Genomic DNA, 19,947 nt, shown 5'->3' on the forward strand with positions numbered 1-19,947 from the left:
TTCTTTCCTTCTATTTCTGCATGAATATTCACCCTTCTCTCTGGTTGTCCCTCATCTGGATCTTTGTTCTGGGGACACATCTGAGAAATGCGTCCTTAGGCGATCCGTCATGGACGAGCATCAGTGAGTGCCCGTCCCCAAATCCGGGCGGCACAGCCTGGCACACACCCAGGCCCTGTGGTACAGCCAGTGGCTCCTAGGCCACAAACCTGGGTGGCACGTGACTGTATGAATACTGTACCAATTGTGATGCAATGGCTACAATGGTTTCTATGTTTTCTAAACAGACACGGTACAGTAAAAACATGATAGAAACAGATTTTTCAAATGGAACAGCTCTATAGGAGGACACTTACCATGAACGGAGCTTGCAGGGCTGGAAGCTGCTCAGGGTGAGTCAGCGAGTGAGTGAGTGAGTGCTGAGTGAATGCAAGGCCTGGGACAGTACTGTCAACCACCACAGACGTTACAGACACCGCACACTTAGGCCACACTAAGCTGATTAGGAATATTTTTCTTTCTGAAATCAGAAAGTAACCTTAGCTTTCTGTAACATTTACTCTATAAACTTTTAAAAATTTTAACTTTTCTACTCTTTTTTTGGTTGAAATTTTATTTTAGTTTAGTTTATTTTTAAATAGATTTTTTAAATTTAATTCTTATTCAAGTACAGTTTTCTGTTTTATATTCCCTTTTCTACTCTTTAGTAACAACACTTAGCTTAAGGCAAATATTGTACAGCTGTACAAAAATATTTTATTTCCTTATATCCTTATTCTATAAACTTTTTCTATTTAATTTCTATTTTACTTTTTAAACTCTTCTGCTAAAAGGGAAGGTGCAAGCACATACACTACCCTAAGCCAACATAGAGTCAGGATCACCGTGTCACTTTCTTCTGCCTCCACGCCTGTGCCTCTGGAAAGGCTTCGGGGACAGGGGCACCCACAGAGCCGGCCTGGCCCATGATAACAGTGTCTTCTGGGACGACCTCCTGAAGGGCCTGCCTGAGGCTCCCCTTGAGGAGGTGTCAGTCTGGTCATAAATACGTCCCTGGGGCTTTGCTTGGCTTGTTTTCCTCCATCGCAGATTTCCTTGTAAGTACATAATGCATCATGAACATTCCTCTCTATTAGCAGAAACCTTTTGTTGTGGGGGACCATGTTTTCAAACTTTTTAAGGAGCTTGTTGAGGTCTGCAAATCTGCTATTTACTTCACTGTGAATTTTTGGAGGGTTCATCTTTTTTTCTTCTCCTACTCTCTCCTTTTTTCTTCCCTCTTCTTCAGTAATGAGTTCCTGTTCCAGCTCCTAATTAATCAGGTCCTCAGGAACGACCCCAGTGTCATCCTCACCCACATGCAGAGTAAGGGTGTTTGCCATCTTAATCTCCACCTTGAGGAATTTGGCAATCTCTTCATCCTTGGCAAATCCTTTGACGTTGTAAACACCCTCTGGAGAGTCTTCCAGATGCCAGTCAAACAGACCATGGTGACATCACCCCACGTGCAAGCTGAGTTCTTGATACAGTCATAGGTGTTGCATCAGTGGCGTCCTCTGCTGCAGCAATAGCCTGGGCAAAGGCCCTCCTCAGGCAGTGGACTTCAGAGCTGCTGTAAATCTTGATCTGTTGGTTGGACCAAACAGGAGGTATTTGGAGAGGGAAACACTACTTGGTGTTGGAATGAAGATCACCAATAAAAGGAAGATGTCTGGGAGCATTATTATTAATAAGCAAAATCTTGAAAGGTGTGTTATTCACCATACATATTTCCCCACTTTGTCAGCATAGCAATTCAGCAGGGCATCTTTGATGAGGAGCTGGGTCACCCGTGACTTTTTTGCTTCTGTAGTACACTGGCTGGGTGTGCTTATTGATATGCTTGAAGGTCCTGGGGTTCCCAGGGTGCCGGATCACAGAGGGTTCCAGTCTGTGGCCTGCAATATCGCCCCCAAGTAACACTGTTCTCTTGTCCTTAAAAGGCTTGAAACTTGGCATCACCTTGTCCTTATGGGTGAGGATCCTTTCAGGCATCCATTTCCCGCATATGGAGGTTCCTTTCATATGGAATATTTGCTCTGATAAATAATTTTCCTTCATAATCAGCTTATCTAGACTTCCCAAATATGCTTCAGCTGCCTTCACACCTGCAGACTCACCACTCACGTTCACAGTATGTGATGCATAATGATTATCATCTAGTTTAAATGACCTAGAGATGGCAGTAAATTCAAGATCATAGTTGGGTCCTGTCTTTGCTTTCAGCATTGCAAACAGAGTTTTTGCTTTGGGTGATCCTCATGGGGCTGAGAGGGATGCACACACCTCTGTGTCTGGTCTTCAATCCAGGTCATCAGCAGTTTCTCCATGTCTGATGTAGGCCCTCCTCGAATTTTTATTAGTCTCATTGCTGTCGATGAAGCTGATTCTTTAACAGCTCCCATCAGTTGGGGTTTTTTCTCAATATCATGGCTCTGGTGAAACTTGACCTGCCTAAGTGGCAAGGAATAGCTATCAGTGATTTTCAACCTTCATAGTCCTTCATCACTTTTAATGTTATTTCCAGGTGTGTCACTCATTGTGGCCTCTTACAAACAGCATTAGCGATGGAATTTGTACACTTGGGGCCACAGTGAACAAAAAACAACGTGAGATTAAATCAAGCTCAAGAGAAAAGGATGCTATCAAGAACGGTAAACAGGATGTACGAGGCCACTGCCGGCATGACATCCTATACTGTTTACAGCAGCAAACATTTCTTTCTTAAAGTGTATTTTATTTACTATGCTATTACATTTCCCCAATTTTTCCACCTGTGCCCTCTCCACCCATTACTCCCTTCCCTCCAGCAATCCCTGGCCCCTTAGTTCGTGTCCATGGGTTGTGCATGTAAGGTCTTTGGCTTCCCCATTTCCTGTACTATTATTGACATGCCCCTGACTGTTTTGTACCTACCAATTTGTGCTGCTTAATCTCTGCACCTTTTCCCTTATTCTCACTCTTTTCTCTCCCAGCTGATGATCCCCCAAATAATCTCCATATCTATGATTCTATTCCTATTCTGGTTGTTTGCTTACTTTTTGGTTTTGGTTGGTTGGGGTTTTTTTTAGATTCAGTTGCTAGTTGTGAGTTTGTTGCCATTTTACTGTTCATAGTTTTGATTTTCCTTTTCTTTGAAAAGTCCCTATAACATTTCATGTATTAATGACTTGGTGATGATGAATTCCTTTAGCTTTACCTTGTCTGGGAAGCACTTTATCTGCCCTTCCATTCTAAATGATAGCTTTGCTGGATAGAGTAATCTAAGTTGTAAGTCTTCGCTTTTCATCACTTTGAATATTTCTTGCCAGGCCCTTCTTGTCTGCAAAGGTGGTGGTTGTTGTTGTTGTTCTTGCTTAAGAAACCAGCTTTCAAACACACTGCTTTCTTCTTCCTGCTTTTAAGATTCTCTCTTTATCTTTAACCTTTGGCATTTTAATTATGATGTGTCTTGATGTGGTTTTTTGGGGGGTCCAACTTGTTTGGGACTCTCTGTGCTTCCTAGAATTACATGTCTATTTCCTTAGCCAAAATTAGGGAACTTTTCTTTCATTATTTTTTCAAATAAATTATCAGTTTCTTGCTCTTTCTCTTCTTCTTTTGGCACCCATATGATTTGGATATTGACATGTCTGGAGATGTCCCAGGGCCTTCTTATACTTTCATTGAGTTTTGTTTGAATTCTTGTTTTTTCTTTCTGTTCTTGTTAAATGTTTATTTCTTCCTTTTGTCTCAAATCCTTGATTTGAATCCTGGCTTCCTTCTCTTTACTGTTGGCTCTCTATGGATTTTTCTTTATTTCACTTAATGTAACCTTCACTTCTTCCTTTGTGTTTCTGCCATACTTCTTCTTATTTCCCTGCGCATCCTAATCATCAGTATTTTGAACTCTGTACTTGATAGGTTGGCTAGCTCCATTTTGTTTAGGTTTTTTTCTAGGGTCTTGTTCTCTTCTTTCATTTAGGCTATATTTTTTTAGTCTCCTCAATTTGGCAGCCTCCCTGTGTTTGTTTCTGTGTGTTAAGTAGTTCTGCTTTAACTTCCTGTCTTAGCGCACCTGTTGTGTGGTGCAGAGCCTTAGGTATTTGCCAGAGTGGGGCAACCCGTTTTACTGTTTTGTTTCTCTGATTTGTCGGGTGCTCAGAGAGGGGACAATACTGCTGCCTGGCTTCTGGAGGTTTGCCCACCACTCATCCTATTTCCAGTTCTTTAACCCATTTCCTGTATGTGACTGGCACCCTTCCAGCTGTTACCTGGTGGTGATTGCCAGAGTGGGCAAGATTGCATGCATTCTAAGTCCATGCAGGCACTTTAAATGGACTCTCCTGAGAAACTGGAAGTTTCTTCTGCTGCCCCAAAGCCCACTGGTTTTTTATAGCCAGAGTTATGCAGCTTTATCTTCCCAGCACTGGAACCCTGAGCTGTGTAGTCTAGCCTAAGGTGGGATCATTCACTCTCAGGGTATCTCTCTTGATTTTTATTGACCACATGAAAATGTGGGACAGCCTATTCTGCAGCTGCTGCCTCGCCACACCTTGTTTCCTTGCCTCTCTATCCCAATTCTTTATCTCCACTCTTTCTACCAATCTGGATAAATGTGGCTTCTTTAAATCATTGGTTCTCAGACTTTCATGCAGTTCAATTTTCTGGCAGTTCTGGGTGTTATTTGTTTTGAGGTTAGTTGTAATTTTTCTTGTGGTTATGTGAGGAGGCGAAGTGTATCTACCTATGCCTCCATCTTGACTGGAGGTCCTACAGCAAAAAATACTTCTTGCATGTGGAAAAAAATGCTCTCTAAAATAATGATTAAAAGTAAAGCAAATACATAAACCAGTAACATGGTTGTTTATTACCATCATCAAGTATTATGAGCTACACGTAACTGTATGTGCTGTACTTTCATACACTGGCAGTGCAAGAGATTTGTCTCCAGCAACATCACCAAAAACAAGTGACTAATTTTTTGCACTATGACAGCTATGAGGTCATTGGCGATAGAAATTTCCAACCTCCATTGTAATCATAGAAGACCACTGTAGTGTGTGCATTCTGTCATTCATTTACTGAAATGTAGTTATGCTGTTGGCAACTACATAAAAATTATTATAAAGTTGCTGTTTAAACTGGAATTACAGACATGTTTTTCTCAATCACTGATAGTAATAATTACAACTAATACAGACTGAGCACTGCTCGCATGCTAGGCCGCACTTGGAACCCTTCTCTTCTGTTTGTTGTGTTGTCCTCCTCATTAACACCATGACAAGATTCTCTCACTGGCTGATATTTTACATATGAGGAAACTGAAGCACAGAGAGGCTCTGAATGCTGCTCACACAGCTCAGAGATGTGGCTTCAGGCATCGATCCCAGGCTGTCTGCTTGTGATCAGTGAAGTTCTGCCTTCTCTTGTCTGCAGAGACTAATCTACCCACATACAGAACAGCTCAGGAGTGTTTTGGGCAAGTTTATTCACAATTCCTATGTGAGACCATTTTTAATTAATAATCATTAAATTCATTAATAAATATAATTATAGGCAAGTTATGACTGCTTTGAAGATCTGTGTCTTCCTTAGCATCGATATCGTTTTCTTTTTCAGTGTATAAATTCAAACGTATAGATGTTTTAAGGAGCATCAAGATGATAAAAACATAAGGACCCCGAAAATTGGAAATATGAGAAAAGATCCTCCAAGATGTTCATGCAGCATACTTTCCAAACTTCCCTTACCCATCCCCCACCTTTCCCCAAATCCCCCATTTAGTTGGAGACCCAAATCTCTTGGGAAAGGTGACTCCAGCCCCTTATTCTGGGCACGGGGCATGTGATCTGGCTGCAGCCACTCAGTTGCCCTCCCCAGACATAGTGACTGGGCCTAGGGTGGCCATCTGAGCTAAGCCAGTCTATTCAGAATGAATCTTTTCATTCTATTCCCCCTTTAACCACCCCTGCCTAGTACCTCCATTCACTCCAGCATTTTGCTCCTTTAGTTCATGTTCATGTGTCATGCATATAAGTTCTTTTTGTTTTAATATATTTTATTAATTATGCCATTACAGTTGTCCCATTTCCCCCCTTTATTCCCCTCCACCCTGCACACCCCCTCCCACACACCTTCCCCCCCTTTAGTTCATGTCCATGTGTCACAAGTTCTTTAGATTCTACACTTCCCATACTATTCTTGCCCTCCCCCTGTCTATTTTCTACCTACCGTCTATGCTACTTATTCTATGTACCTTCTCCCCCCTTTTCCTCCTCCCACTCCCCTGTTGCTAAGCCTCCATGTGATCTCCATTTCTATGGTTCCACTCCTGATCTAGTTGTCCTCTTAGTTTGCTTTTGTTTTAGGTGTGGTTGTTAATAACTGTGAGTTTGATGTCCTTTCACTGTTCATATTTTTAAACTCCTTTTTCTTAGATAAGTCCCTTTAACATTTCATATAGTAAGGGTTTGGTGATGATGAACTCCTTGAACTTGACCTTATCTGAGAAGCACTTTATCTGCCTTTCCATTCTAAAAGAAAGCTTTGCTGGATAGAGCAATCTTGGATGTAGGTCCTTGCCTTTCACGACTTGGAATACTTCTTTCCAACTCCTTCTTGCCAGTAAGGTCTCTTTTGAGAAATCAGCTGACAGTCTGATGGGAACTCATTTGTAGGTGTCTGTCCCCTTATCTCTTGCTGCTTCTAGAATTCTCTCCTTCATTTTTATCTTGGCTAATGTAATTATGATGTGCCTTGGTGTGTTCCTCCTTGGGTCCACCTTCTTTGGGACTCTCTGAGCTTCCTGGACTTCCTGGAAGTCTATTTCCTTTGCCAGACTGGAGAAGTTCTCCTTTATTATTTGTTCAAATAAGTCTTCCACTTGCTGCTCTTCCTCTTCCCCTTCTAATACCCCTATAATTTGGATGTTGGAATCTTTAAAGATGTCCTGGAGGTTCCTAAGCCTCTCCTCATTTTTTTGAATTCTTGTTTCTTCATTCTTTTCTCCTTGGGTGTTTCTTTATTCCTTCTGGTCCACTCCATTGATTCGAGTCCCAGTTTTCTTCCCATCACTATTGGTTTCCTGTACATTCCCCATCATTTCACTTAGTGAAGCCTTTATTTTTTCATCTAAAATACAACTAAAATCAACCAGTTCACTGAGCATCCTGATCACCAGTATTTTGAACTGTGCATCTGATAGGTTGGCTATCTCTTGGTGGCTTAAAAGTATTAGCTCTGGGGCTTTGATTTGTTCTTCTGATTGAGTCATTTTTGGTCAGGTCATGCCTGTTACATATGAGGGGTGGAGCCTTAGGTGTTCACCAGGGTAGGGCAACCTACATCACTGGGTTGTGACATTATATGTGGGGGTGGGGTCAAAGAGAGGGAACAGTGGCACTTGCTCTACTGTCTCTCGGATTTCAGTCCCCTCTGCCACTTCCCACAAGCAAATTGGGCCCTTCTGATGCTGGTTCCTGGGTGGGTGGGTTTTTGCATGTTCCAGGACTCTATGGGTCTCTCCAAGGAACACTCCTATGAGTCTGGGAGTCTCCCCTGGCACCTCAACCCATGCAAGTGTTTTCAATTGGTGCTTTTAGGCTTTCCCATTGCTGGGGCCCTGGGTTGCGCGGTTTGTCTCACTGCCCGTTTTTTGCCTGGTTTATCTGTGCGTGAATGTGTGTCCTTGGTCAGTCAACCGCCTTGTGCACCTCACTGGGTTTGCTGGTTTCCTCCCCGCACCCGGGTTGTCAACCACTGCCTTTTCCTGCCAGGATCCCTGTCTGCTGTCCACCAACTTCGCCCCTCTTGCCTGTGTGGATGAATGGTTTGTTGTTGTCGGACTTCAGTCCAGTTCAATTTTCTGTCTGTTCTGGTTGTGTGTTTGTTTCTAAATCTTTGTTGTTCTTAAATCTGGTCTTGCAAGGAGGTACACTATTTCCACCTACGTCTCCATCTTGGCCTAAAGTCCCCATATAAGTTCTTTGGCTTCTCCATTTTCTATTCTGTTCTTTCCCTCCCCATATTTTGTTCACTGTAACTACTGGGGAAACCTGGGGAGACAGTGCACAGGTGATCTCTGTATTATTTCTTGTAAAGCATACAAAACTACTATTACCTTCATAAAGAATTCAATGAAAAACAGCAGAAAAAAATATGTCTGCAGAAAGCTGAAATGTTTAACCTGGGGAAAGGTGAGAAGAGTTAAGGCAACCAACCAGGACTGGTGATGCACCCAGAGGCTAGCTCCATGGAGAGCAGGGACCATCCTGGGTGAGGTGAGTCAGACAGTGTGACTCTAGATTGAGGAACACGGCCATTGTCACACCTCAGCTCTGCAGGGGGGGGAACCAGGGGAACTCAGGATAATCCCCCAGCCTTGCTCTTCTTCCTCCCTCCATATCCCCTGCCAGCACTTCCCATTGGCTGAACCCAACCACAAACCAGAGGGCTGGGGAGCCTCCAAGATGCTGTATCCCAGGACCCAGTACAGGCCACAGATCAATGTGGAGGGGTCAACAGAGGTCGCCTGCACAGTGGCAGAGTGGTGGAGGGCCAGTCCAGTGTTCTACTCAGCCACTATCATCAGGTCTAGAGGTCAGACCAATGGACTCTATTCTAAGAAAGCTCTCAAAAACTGTCTACCCTACCAGGAGTTAAGCAATCAAGGAGCTAGTATTTTCCTCATATCCAATGAGTTTGTTGTTCTACTCACTCAGGTAGAATTTCTTCTCCTTGGGAGAAATGAAAATAGTATTGCTAAAATGAGGTATTCCGATGATCATCCCTTCAATTCCCATGCCCTCCCCACAGACACCTCACTATTAATCAATATGGGTCACATATCTTGATATACCTCATATAGCTCCCCCCAAAATATACAATGCTTGTGTGTGATTGTGTTGATTAAACTTTTTATTTTGACATAATTGTAGATTTGCATGACATTGTAAGAAATGATACAGAGATTCTGTGTGCCTTTTACCCAGCTCCCCTTCTCCATGGTGACCACTTGCAAAACTATATGTAACACAATATCACAGCCTGGATATTGACACTGATACAGTCAAGATACAGAAAATTCCATCACCACAAAGGTCCCCCATGTTGCCTTTTCAATAGTCACGTGACTCTGCTGCTTACCCCCTGGCAATCACTGATGTCATTTCCAGAATGCTGTGTAAGTGGAATCATACAATAGGTTGCCTTTGGGGATGAGCTTTTTCACTCAGCATAGTTCTTTGGAGACTTACCCAGATAGCTGTGTGTATCAAGGCTTTGCTCCTATTTATTGTTGATGGCACGGATATGCTGCACTTTGTTTAAATACCACCTGTTAAAGAACATCTGGATCGTTTCCAGTTTTTGACTGTTTTGCAAATAAAGCTGCTATAAGCACTCAGGTGCAGGATTCTGTGGGATGATAAGTCTTCATTTCTCTGAGACAAGTGTCCAGGAATACGATTACTGCATCATATGGTATTTGCATGTTTAGTTTGGTAAGAAACTGCCCAACTATTTTCCAGAGTGGCTGTGCCATTTGCATTCATAACAACTGTGTATGGGTGATGCAGTTTCTTTGCCTCCTACTAGTATTTGCTATCACAATTTTTTTTTAATTTTAGCCATCCTGCTAGGTGTGTAATGATGTCTTATTGTGGTTTGAATTTGCATTTCTCTACAGGCTAGTGGTATTGAGCACCTTTTCATGTGCTGTTTCTCCTCTGTGCACCCACTTTGGTGAAATGTGCCTTTGTGTCTTTTGTCCGTCTTCTAAGTGGATTGTTTAATTTTTTACTGTTGAGTTTTGAGAGTTCTTTATCTCTTCTAGATACCAGTCCTTTGTCAGGCCAGGTGATCAATTTTGACTTTTATGGATTGAGCCCTTGGTGTCAAGACTAAGAACTCTTTGCCTATGCATAGATCCAAAAAGTATTCTTGTAGTTTTTTCCAAAAGTTTTATACCTTTATTTGTTACATCGAAGTCCATGATCCGTTTGGAGGTCATTTTTAGTTTAGGTGTGAGGTTTGGGTCAAGGTTCATTTTTTGGCCTGTGGATAACCGATTGCTCCAGCACCATTTGTTGAAAAGGCTACTGTCCTTCACTGAACTACTTCTGTGTGTGTGAGTGCTTCCAAACACAAATATGTCACACCAAGTGTATTGCTCAGCAATTTACTTTCTTCACTCTATAATAAATCTTGAGGGGTTTTGCATGTCCATTCCTATAGATCCATTTCATCCTGGGTAACTGCTGTAGGTATAGCTTAACTTGGGGTTCATGAACCACCCCCCCAACAGGACTTGGGAAAGAGTGAACATGCATGGGGAAAATGCATTTTTAAAATATATTTTATTGATTGTACTATTAAAGTTGTTGTTCTATTTCCCCCTTCATTCCCCTCCACCCTGCATACCCCCTCCCCCACCATTCCCCCCTTTAGTTTATGACCACGTGCCTCAAGTTCTTTAGATTCTATATTTCCCCTACTATTCTTGCCCGCCCCCTTATCTATTTTCTACCTACTGTCTATACTATTTTCTGTACCTTCTCCCCCTTCTTCTCCTCCCACTCCCCTGTTGCTAACCCTCCATGTGATCTCCATTTCTATGGTTCCACTCCTGATCTAGCTGTCCACTTAGTTTGCTTTTGTTTTAGGTGTGGTTGTTAATAACTGTGAGTTTGCTGTCCTTTCACTGTTCATATTTTTCATCTTCTTTTTCTTAGATAAGTCCCTTTAACATTTCATATAATAAGGGCTTGGTGATAATGAACTCCTTTAACTTGATCTTATCTGAGAAGCACTTTATCTGCCCTTCCATTCTAAAAGAAAGCTTTGCTGGATAGAGCAATCTTGGCTGTAGGTCTTTGGATTTCATGACTTAGAGTACTTCTTTCCAGCCCCTTCTTGCCTATAAAGTCTCTTTTGAGAAATCAGCTGACAGTCTGATGGGCTCTCCTTTGTAGGTAGGTGACCGTCCCCTTATCTCTTGCTGCTTCTAGGATTCTCTCCTTCATTTTCATCTTGGCTAATGTAATTATGATGTGCCTTAGTGTGTTCCTTCTTAGGTCCAACTTCTTTGGGACTCTCTGAGCTTCCTGGATTTCCTGGAAGTCTATTTCCTTTGCCAGACTGGGGAAATTCTCCTTTATTATTTGTCCAAATAAGTTTTCCATTCATGGCTGTTTCTTTTCCCTTTCTGGTACCCCTATAATTCGGATGTTGGAATGTTTAAAGATGTCCTGGAGGTTCCTAAGCCTCTCCTCATTTTTTTGAATTCTGTTGGGATGTTTTGTTCTTCCTTCCGGTCCACTCCATTGATTTGAGTCCCAGTTTCCTTTCCATCACTATTGGTTTCCTGTTCATTTCCCTTCATTTCAATTAGTTTAGCCTTCATATGTTCCTCTAATTTGTGTCTATAATCAACCAGTTCTGTGAGCATCCTGATCACCAGTGTTTTGAACTGTGCATCTGAGAGGCTCGCTATTTCTTTTTTGCTTAGAATTATAGGCTCTGGGGCTTTGAGTTCCTCTTGAGCCATATTTTGGACTGTTTGTGCCTGTTACGAATGAGGAGCGGAGCCCTAGGTGATCACCAGGCTGGGGCAACTCAGTGGCTGGGTTGTGATGCTGTATGTGGGGGCAGGGTCAAAGGAAACCAATGGTGGTCCCCAGTGGCGGTCCCCTCTGCTGCCTCCCTGCGCGGTCCATCTCACAGCTCAGTACTCTTGCTGGTTTATCTGTGGGCAAAAGTGCGACTGTGGTCAGCCTGACCCACACCCTCACTGGATTCGCCGCTGGGGCCTGCACAGTCTGTCTCACTGCTCACTTCCCTGCTGGTTTATCTGCGCGGGAATGTGTGACCACAGCCAGCCCACTGCCCGAGCCCTCACTGGGTCAGCCCGATGCAGAGCTGCCTGAGCGCCTGGGGTTGGGGGATCTTTCTTGCCTGTCCCCACTCTGCTGCTGGCTCCGCCCCTCTTACCGGTCCAGTTGAACAGTTGGATGTTGTCACACTTCCATATAGTTCAATTTTCTGTTCTTTGGCTGCGTCTTTGTTCTCCAAACCTTTGTTGTATTCAAACTTGGTTGTCGGAGAAGGCACAGTGTTTCCACCTATGCCTCCATCTTGGCAGAAGTCCGAAAAAATGCATTTTTATCCTCACCAACCTGTCACCACAATTTTGTATTCCTTCCATTAGGACTGTAAGAAATAATAGCAATTGTGCCACAATATTATTAGCACAACCTGTGACTTTGTCACTAAAAGAAGCCATAGATGTTTTCATGGCACATACCCTGAAGCATCATTTACTCTCATTACTACCTCCACTACAGTAGTTATTAAACCTGTTGCTGTATCTTGCTATCTAATGTAGTAATAACATAGTATATTACCTATCGCAGTGTTGTTTTTATGTTTTGGTAACTGTGTTACAATGTAATCAGTTTTCTTTATACTCCTATGTATTTAATATTATTCATTTAAAAACATTTCTGAGCCAACAAGTGATTATAGCAAAGTTGCAAGACACAACCTTAATGTACAAAAGTCAATTGCTTTCTTGTATAATAGCAATGAACAGCTTTAACTTGAAATTAAAAACAACATTTTTATTAGCACTTCCAAGATGAAATACCTAGGTAAGAATCTAACAAAATATAAACAAACTCTATATGGGAAAAACCACAAAAACCTGTGAAAAAAATCAAAGATCTCATAACAGAGATATTTCCCCAGACAGCAGCATTCTTTGTGAAAGGGGCCAATAATTCCAATCATCCATTCCTCATCTGGGAAGGGTGAGTGATGCTGAGGAAAATGCAGAAAATTCCCTTGGAAAACTAGAAAGTGCCATCCAAGGTAGAGTGGATCATGTTCTAGTTGTCAATAATTATCTCTAATTACAGCTTTCATTTTCACCATTGGGTACATTTTTGCTTTTACATAATTTTGCTTGAAAAATAATACTGTCAGGAAAATAACCGTTCCTGGCTGCACAGCTCAGAAAGCTGGTATTTCCTGCTCATTAGCTGTTTCTTGGAGAAGGGTCCCAAGGTCTAGTAACCAGCACACTCTTGGAGAGCCACGGGATGTTAGCAGGTTAGAGGCCTTGAGAAGTCCTGCTGCAGAGAAACTTGCTAAACATGATTTAACCAGCCATTTTCCAACAGTTCTGCTCCAGAAAAGCATTTTCCTCCAGCCACTCTAGTAAGTGTTGTGAGACTTAAGGATCCCAGTTTGAGAAAACTGGTTCAGAAGCCAATAAAAATAAATAAGATAGATGATAGATAGATAGATACATAGATAGAGAGAGAGAGAGAGAGAGAGATTCCGTGTACATGAATACGAAGACTCAATATTGTCAAGACGTCAGTTCTTTTCAGTTTAATCTATCGATTCAACACAACCCAATCAAAATCCGAGCAAGTCATTTTGTGGGAAATGACAAACTAAGGGTTTATATTGATATTTGAATAACCCAGAATAGCTAACACAATACTAAAGGGGAAGACCCAGGTTGGAGGACTGACATTACCTGATGTCAAGACTTACTCTACAGCTACAGTAATGGAGACAGTGGAGTGTTGAAGAAAGGGTAGACGAGTGAGTGAATAGAATGGAGAGTCCAAGAACCAGAACCACAGAAACATAGTGAACTGGTCTTTGAGGAAGAAGCAAAGGTAATTCAAAGGAGAAAAGATAGTCTTCTCAACAAATGGTATCGCAACAAGTAGATATTTACCTGCCAAAAAAAACCATAAATCTGACTACAGAATTTATACTTTACATAAAAATTCACTCAAAATGTATCATAAACCCAAATATGAAGTGCAAGACTATAAAACTTTTAGAATATGTCATAGGAAAAAATTAAGGGACGTTGGGCTTGGTGATGACTTTTGCATACATGAAAAGCATAATCCATGAAAAAAGGAATTGCTAAGTTGGACGTCATTCCAATGTAAACCTGCAGCTCTATGAAAGACATTGTTAGCAGAATGGAGAGATTAGTCCCTCCCTCTCCCCCAGCCTTGATAACCATGGCTTTAGCAAAATACCACAAGTAACATCAATGCTCACCTGAAGGACATTGGTTACTTGGCCATCCTGTTGAATGGGAGCATCAATAACAGTATATATGGCATGGTGTCCATTGCCCTGCCAGGTCCACTCTTCCCACATCTCCACCCTGCTCTGGGCTGTGGGAAGCTGGCCCTTGCCCTCCACTGGGTGCAGCCAATGGGTAGCCCAGCAGCAGGACCAGGGAGAGGGGAAGGACACTATTCTCTGAGAGGTCAGAGCAATTATTCCTCCCTTCAGGGCCAAGGCAACTAGTCTGTTTCCCTGCCCTGTGCACAGGACTGCCCTTCCCAGGTCAGGTAAGCACTCCCTCCCTGCTCCCCTTTCTTCAGGCCTAGGGGTGGCAGACCCTCCCCCAGGAAGGACCCAAGCCCTTGTACTACCCCCCACCTCACTCTCAAACCCCTTTGTAAACTCTCCTGGTATGAAACCCACCTCAAGTTACCCTAAATTGATTGGGCCAGCTGTTTCCTGCTAGGACCCTGATACGGTGTAGTCAAAGATGTGGGGAGATGCAGAGGAGAGGTCATGGTAAGACACAAAAAGCAGGCTACCCATCTTCACAGAGCCGGGTTCCATCGGGGAGAAATCGCTCATAAAAAGAGGAGTGGAGGGGCAGGAAGAGGACTAATAGCTACTAACTGTTAAAAAGAATTACTTCCAGGAAGTGGGATTGAAAGATTCCTTTAGTTCTCCCACTTGCATGCTTTCGTATGGACTAAATCTTTCAAATGAATGTGCTACGATGTCACAAATCATTTATACACACACATAGAATTTCAACACATTGGTAAAATTGTTCCAGGTGTGGGGTGAAGGGAGAGAGGTGGGTGAAGTTGTAAGTGGGTTTTTGTCTCTTTTTATGCATTTCTGTATTTTCTAAGCTTTAGTCATGAACCTGCATTATTAACTTTATCATAGAAGGAAAGAGTAGATTTCACTTTAAAACAAAAACAAGAGATAAATTGAGACTGACTAACAGAGAGAGACAGGGAGGCCATGGCCTGGATATTGGTTAGAAAAAGGGATGAGACAAAGCAGAGACAGAGAGACAAGAAAGAAACAAAAACAAATGGCATGTACAGAGGGAAGAAGAGAAATGGGACGAAATAACGATGGAGAGAGAGAAGACCGAATCAGATATTTAGGGGTGAACTCAGCACAGAGAACAAGCTTTGAAGCTCAACAGCATGTAGGTTCAATCCTCCCGCTGACACTAATTGTGTATTTAGAAGAGTTCCTTCGTTTTACCACCCCTCAGTTTTCCCATCTATGAAGTGGGAGCAAGGGTAGGACACCCCTTGCAGTGTCCTTCTTTGAGAATTCAATGAGATGTATGTATCTTAGAACAGCACATGGCCCACTACACATTAAGGACTTACAAGGGCTTCTTACTATATTAGAACAAACAAACAAACAAGGAAGGTGATGAAAAGACTGGATTCAGAGGGGGTCAGAACCAAAACTGGTGACAGAGAGTTGGGGCAGCGCCAGGGCTGGCACCTGGGGACAGGAGGGTAAAGTCCTCACGCCTAGGCCAGCATCCCACTGGGCCAGCGGCCAGCGCTGATGTTCCAAAAACTTAACCTGACCCGGGAAGCCCAGCCGCTCACCATTTCTCAAGCCGGCCACACTGGAGCCGCCTGGAGGGAGCAGGCCCCACTGGAGAAAGTTGGCACCACTCCGGAGGGCAGACTCCGCCCTCGCACAAGGCAGACTCCGCCCTCGCACAAGGCAGACTCCGCCCTCGCACGAGGCACGGAGGGCACGTTGCAGGTGAGGAGTGAGGGGACAGAGGCTCAGGGCAGCAGGGGTCTCAGGGCCCAGTGCATCTCCCCCCCGCGGGTGCTCAGCGCCAGCGATCTGAGGTCGGTCCCTCTGCCAGTCTAACCAGAGGCAGGGGCTGGACTCGGGGCCTTCCTCGCAGCCTCCCCGATGTCCCTCACTTTCTACAGGAACAGAAACGAGACCAAGTGGCGCAGCCGCGGTGTCTGTGGGGCCGTGGGTCTTGGTGACAGAGAACGTGGTGGGGAACCCCGGGCGCTGCCTCCTGTGACACTACCTCTGGCCTGACCCTAGGACGCTGGTGGCGATCAAGGCCCTGAGGGACCACTATGTGAGTGATGCGCAGACCCCCAGTCCCAGGGGATGCTGGGCCTGCCCGGGTCGGGGATGGGGACCCTGCCCTGAGAGACCCTAGCGTCCCGCAGGAGCATCTCGGATCTCAGGGTCCAGAATTCTGACCACGAGACCTTGCGGGCTGCGGGCATCTTCAGCGCAGAAAGTACCTTCATGCCAGTCACAAATGGGCGCCTCTTGTGGGCCGGTTAGGCTCACGCGGGGGTGCCGGGCTCCCCAGGGGATGCGTTTCGGTCAGGGGTTAGGCGCGTGAGAGCTCCGTAGTTCAGCGCACAACACCCAGGACCCTATCTGCCAGTCCCAGTCCACGTCCAGGAATCTCCGACACCCCAGCGCTTAAGGGGCCTGGCGAAGAGGCCCCCTCACCCCTCCCTTGTCCCCATCCCCCACCCCAGGAGGAAGAGACACTGGGCTGGAGGCCACGCAACTGCTCCTTCCGCCCAAGGAGGGACCCCCCGCGGCCCTTGGTGAGACCTCGGTGTTGGTCGGGGTTGGGGATGAGGGCAGGAGCCGGGAGCCGGGGGCAGGGCAGCCACCAACTCGGTGGTGTCCTCGCAGACCTGCTCGCGACTCGGCCTCGTGGCCCGGGACCTCTCGGACGCCCAGGCCGTGCTGAGCAGCCTCCCCAGCCCCGAGTTGTTTCCTGGCGTCGTGCCGACCCTGGAGCTGCTGGCGGCCGCGCGGAGGGACGTGGTGGCCTGTGTGAGTGTCCCCGCGCCCTACGCCTCCACCCCCACCAGCTTGCTCTGCGCTCTCCTGCCCCAGGTGGGGCCGCCAGATCCGAGACGGGACTGGGGGGCTCGCACATGAAGTCGGTGGGGGATTCGGTCCTTCGAGTCTTTCGTTTACCTGCTGTCCCCACCTCAGCTGGAGCTGGTGCGGCCAGGTTCCTCGAGGAAGTCCCTCCAGTCACCCAGGAGGCGCCCCCAAACTCGGAGAGCCGTGAGTGGAGCCGGCGGGGGAGCAGGTGGAGCCCGCGGACCTCGGGAAGGAGCGGTGGGGAGACCAGTGAGTGGAGATCGGCCCGGAGCACAAGGTCCATTGCTGACGGGCGAAGGGGAGTTTTTCAGGAGGAAGTTGCTGCCCCGGCCCCGCTCGGTCTCCGTCTCCGGTTCCAGGACTGGCCTGGAGGCCTGGAAGCCAGGCTGGTCTCCAACCTGCTGAGCCTGTTCACGTGGACCCTGAGGCAGGTGGTGCACTCGGGGCCTTGTCTCAGACCCCCCAGGACCCACGGGTCTGCCGGGGGCCTGCTACGAGCTCCACTGTGATGCCCTTTCCTGCAACCCGGTCTCCAGCCGTGGGCGCTGAAGCTCGGGGAACTCTGCGGCTGCTGGCCTGACCTGGGCAGTCTGCGTGCGACGGGTGCTCCAGCAGCCGTGGGTACTTTTCCAAGGACCAGAACCCGTCTCTCGGAAGCGAAGACATTTTGATGGGATGCGTTCCCCTAAGATCTTCCAAGGGCCTGGTCTGGCACCAAGAGATGTGAGCCCTGGGAAGGTACCTTGGATCACTGACCCCATGCACCACCGACTGGTTTCTATTTCTCTGGTCACAGAAGCCCAGAACCCCGTCTCCCATGGCAGGTGCTGGGCCCTGATCTCAGTCTTCAGTGTCCTCTTTGAGATTCTGTGAATCTGTGACTCCGATCTCCCCACTGGGGAGGCCTCATCCCCTAAGGGACCTGGCAGTGGAAGGGCCCACAGTCCTCAGCTGACTGCAGTATTTTGGATTCTGTTACCCACGTGACTTTTGTATTTGTGAAATCCCTCTGTAATTCTCTATTCTGTCTTCTGGTGGGAACTTATTGCCATTATTAAATACACTTGCATTTACATTGGTTGATCTCCTGCGATCATTTGGGGGCACTTTTCAGTTCAAAATATTGAAGCAGGGAAATCAAGTGACTGAATTTCAATGCTGAGCCATCCTCTTATTCACAGTGTTACTGGGTAATTACTTCTCTCTGAGCCTCAGTTTCCTCATCCACATGATGTCATTCTTATCCTTTTCTTGCAAATCAGTAATGAACATTGGAGTAGTGTTTCTAAAGCTTCCAGCTGAGGCCATAGGGTGGTCGTCACTAATGGTCTCTATTAGGTAACCACACACGTAAACACACAGGCAATTGCACTTTTTATGTGTCCAAGTCAGTGGGCTGGCGGTCATGGTTGCTAACTGCAGGCCTCTTTGCCAAGGTCACCCAGCTGTGAAGGTCACACAGCTAATGAAGGTCACAGCCAGGTTTGAATCCCATACTTTCAACCACCTCATGGAACTTCCTTTCTAACAAAAAAAGTATGAGTTTAGGAATTTTGGAATCCTTTGCCCATTTTCAGAATTCACTGTTAATGCAATGTCTCCTGCTTGGGGCTAAGGCCGCTGCAATTGACAGAAACCGACCAGTGCCCTGGTAGGTGACTGGGGCACGGCCCTGTCCTTGGCTTTGAAACACTCTTGTCTATCAGAGCTGGATTCTCTCAACTGAGGGTCTGTCCATTCTCTCCCTGAAACTTGGAACAATGGAAACAGGGGGTTGGTGTGGGATTCAAGTGTCAAGAAGCACCTCTGTGCTACAAGTTCATTGTCTCTGTGTCCAGGTCTAGCTGCACAGAAGCTGGAGTGCGAGATGGAATGTGGTGAAGAGCTGCCCTTGCCACGTATTTGCTGTGTGATCTTGGGCGGGTCTCTTGTCGTCTCCAAGTCCCTGCAGTTTACTACATACTTACTCATTCATTGTTTCAAGTGACTTTGTTTCTGTAACAGTTAATAGCACTAAGTTTGTGACCCATTCTGCCAATGTCACTCTGTCTTTAAATGGAGTGAAGTACAGCGTTCCCTTGATGTCATTGTGGGTTTCATAGTTCAATGCCTTGTGCCAAAGCCTTTGTGAACGGGGACATAGATGGCACCGGAGAAAATGGGGCGTGTCTGTTTTCCTTTTTCACTGACTGCTCCCCTCTCAGTCTTCACATAACTGCCGCCCTCACTTCTTTAAGTCTTTGTTCAAATGTGATTTTCCAGGCCACCTCATTCAGTGCAACCCCCTCCTACACTCTGCTCTCACCCGGCTTTGGTTCCTTCACTTTCTGGTAACCGATGTGATGCATACCACATATGTAAGCCCTTCCCACTACTCTCCCTTCCTCCAGCCCAGTAAAAGTTCCTCCAAGGGCTGTTTTCGAATTTGTTTCCAATGCCCTGTGCCTGGCACCTGGAACCACCCATCATACAAAGCAGGGGCTGAATAATACTTGGTGAATGAAGGAAGGTGTTTGTCACAAACTGAGCTGGTTCCCTGAAGTCCTTGGCCACACCCCAATTCCCTAGCAGAGCCTCCCATTCCTGTGTCCCTCAGGGCCTGGATATGTAACATGTTAGTGAGGCTCCCCTTCTCCCCGTTCCTTCTCTCTCAGGACCGAGCGTGGGAGGGAGGGAAGAGCTGGTCTCCTCTCTGAACTCTGTTCTGACTCCCTCCCACCCACCAGCAGCCTTCTCTCCCTCTCTCTCTCCCCTCCCAGAAGTAACCTCTCTCTTGGAATTTCCAGGTTCTTTCTATCACCACCCTTAAAGGTACCTTTTCCTGCCTCTCCCTGCACTGAGCTATCCTGCCAAAAGACAAGTCCCTTTATCCCTTTCCCGGCAGGGCGCCCTGAGCGCCCTTTGTGGGGCTGAGGCTGCCCCTATACTGAGACTCATCTT

At 45.8% G+C, this 19,947-nt stretch overlaps 1 protein-coding gene across 1 annotated transcript; it reads left to right on the forward strand.

The window, feature by feature from the left end:
• Window positions 1-109: 109 nt before the first annotated feature.
• Window positions 110-17,516, forward strand: LOC118988123 (interferon lambda-4-like). Its single transcript, XM_037047536.1, is given in 7 exon segments — window positions 110-123; window positions 1,289-1,365; window positions 16,065-16,225; window positions 16,644-16,715; window positions 16,807-16,950; window positions 17,116-17,256; window positions 17,367-17,516. Coding segments are annotated over 7 exon segments (759 nt in total).
• The last annotated feature ends 2,431 nt before the right edge of the window (window positions 17,517-19,947 follow it).

Source organism: Sturnira hondurensis, unplaced genomic scaffold, assembly GCF_014824575.4.
Source record: "Sturnira hondurensis isolate 20B ecotype Veracruz unplaced genomic scaffold, ASM1482457v3 Scaffold0005791, whole genome shotgun sequence".
Classification (NCBI taxonomy): Eukaryota; Metazoa; Chordata; class Mammalia; order Chiroptera; family Phyllostomidae; genus Sturnira; species Sturnira hondurensis.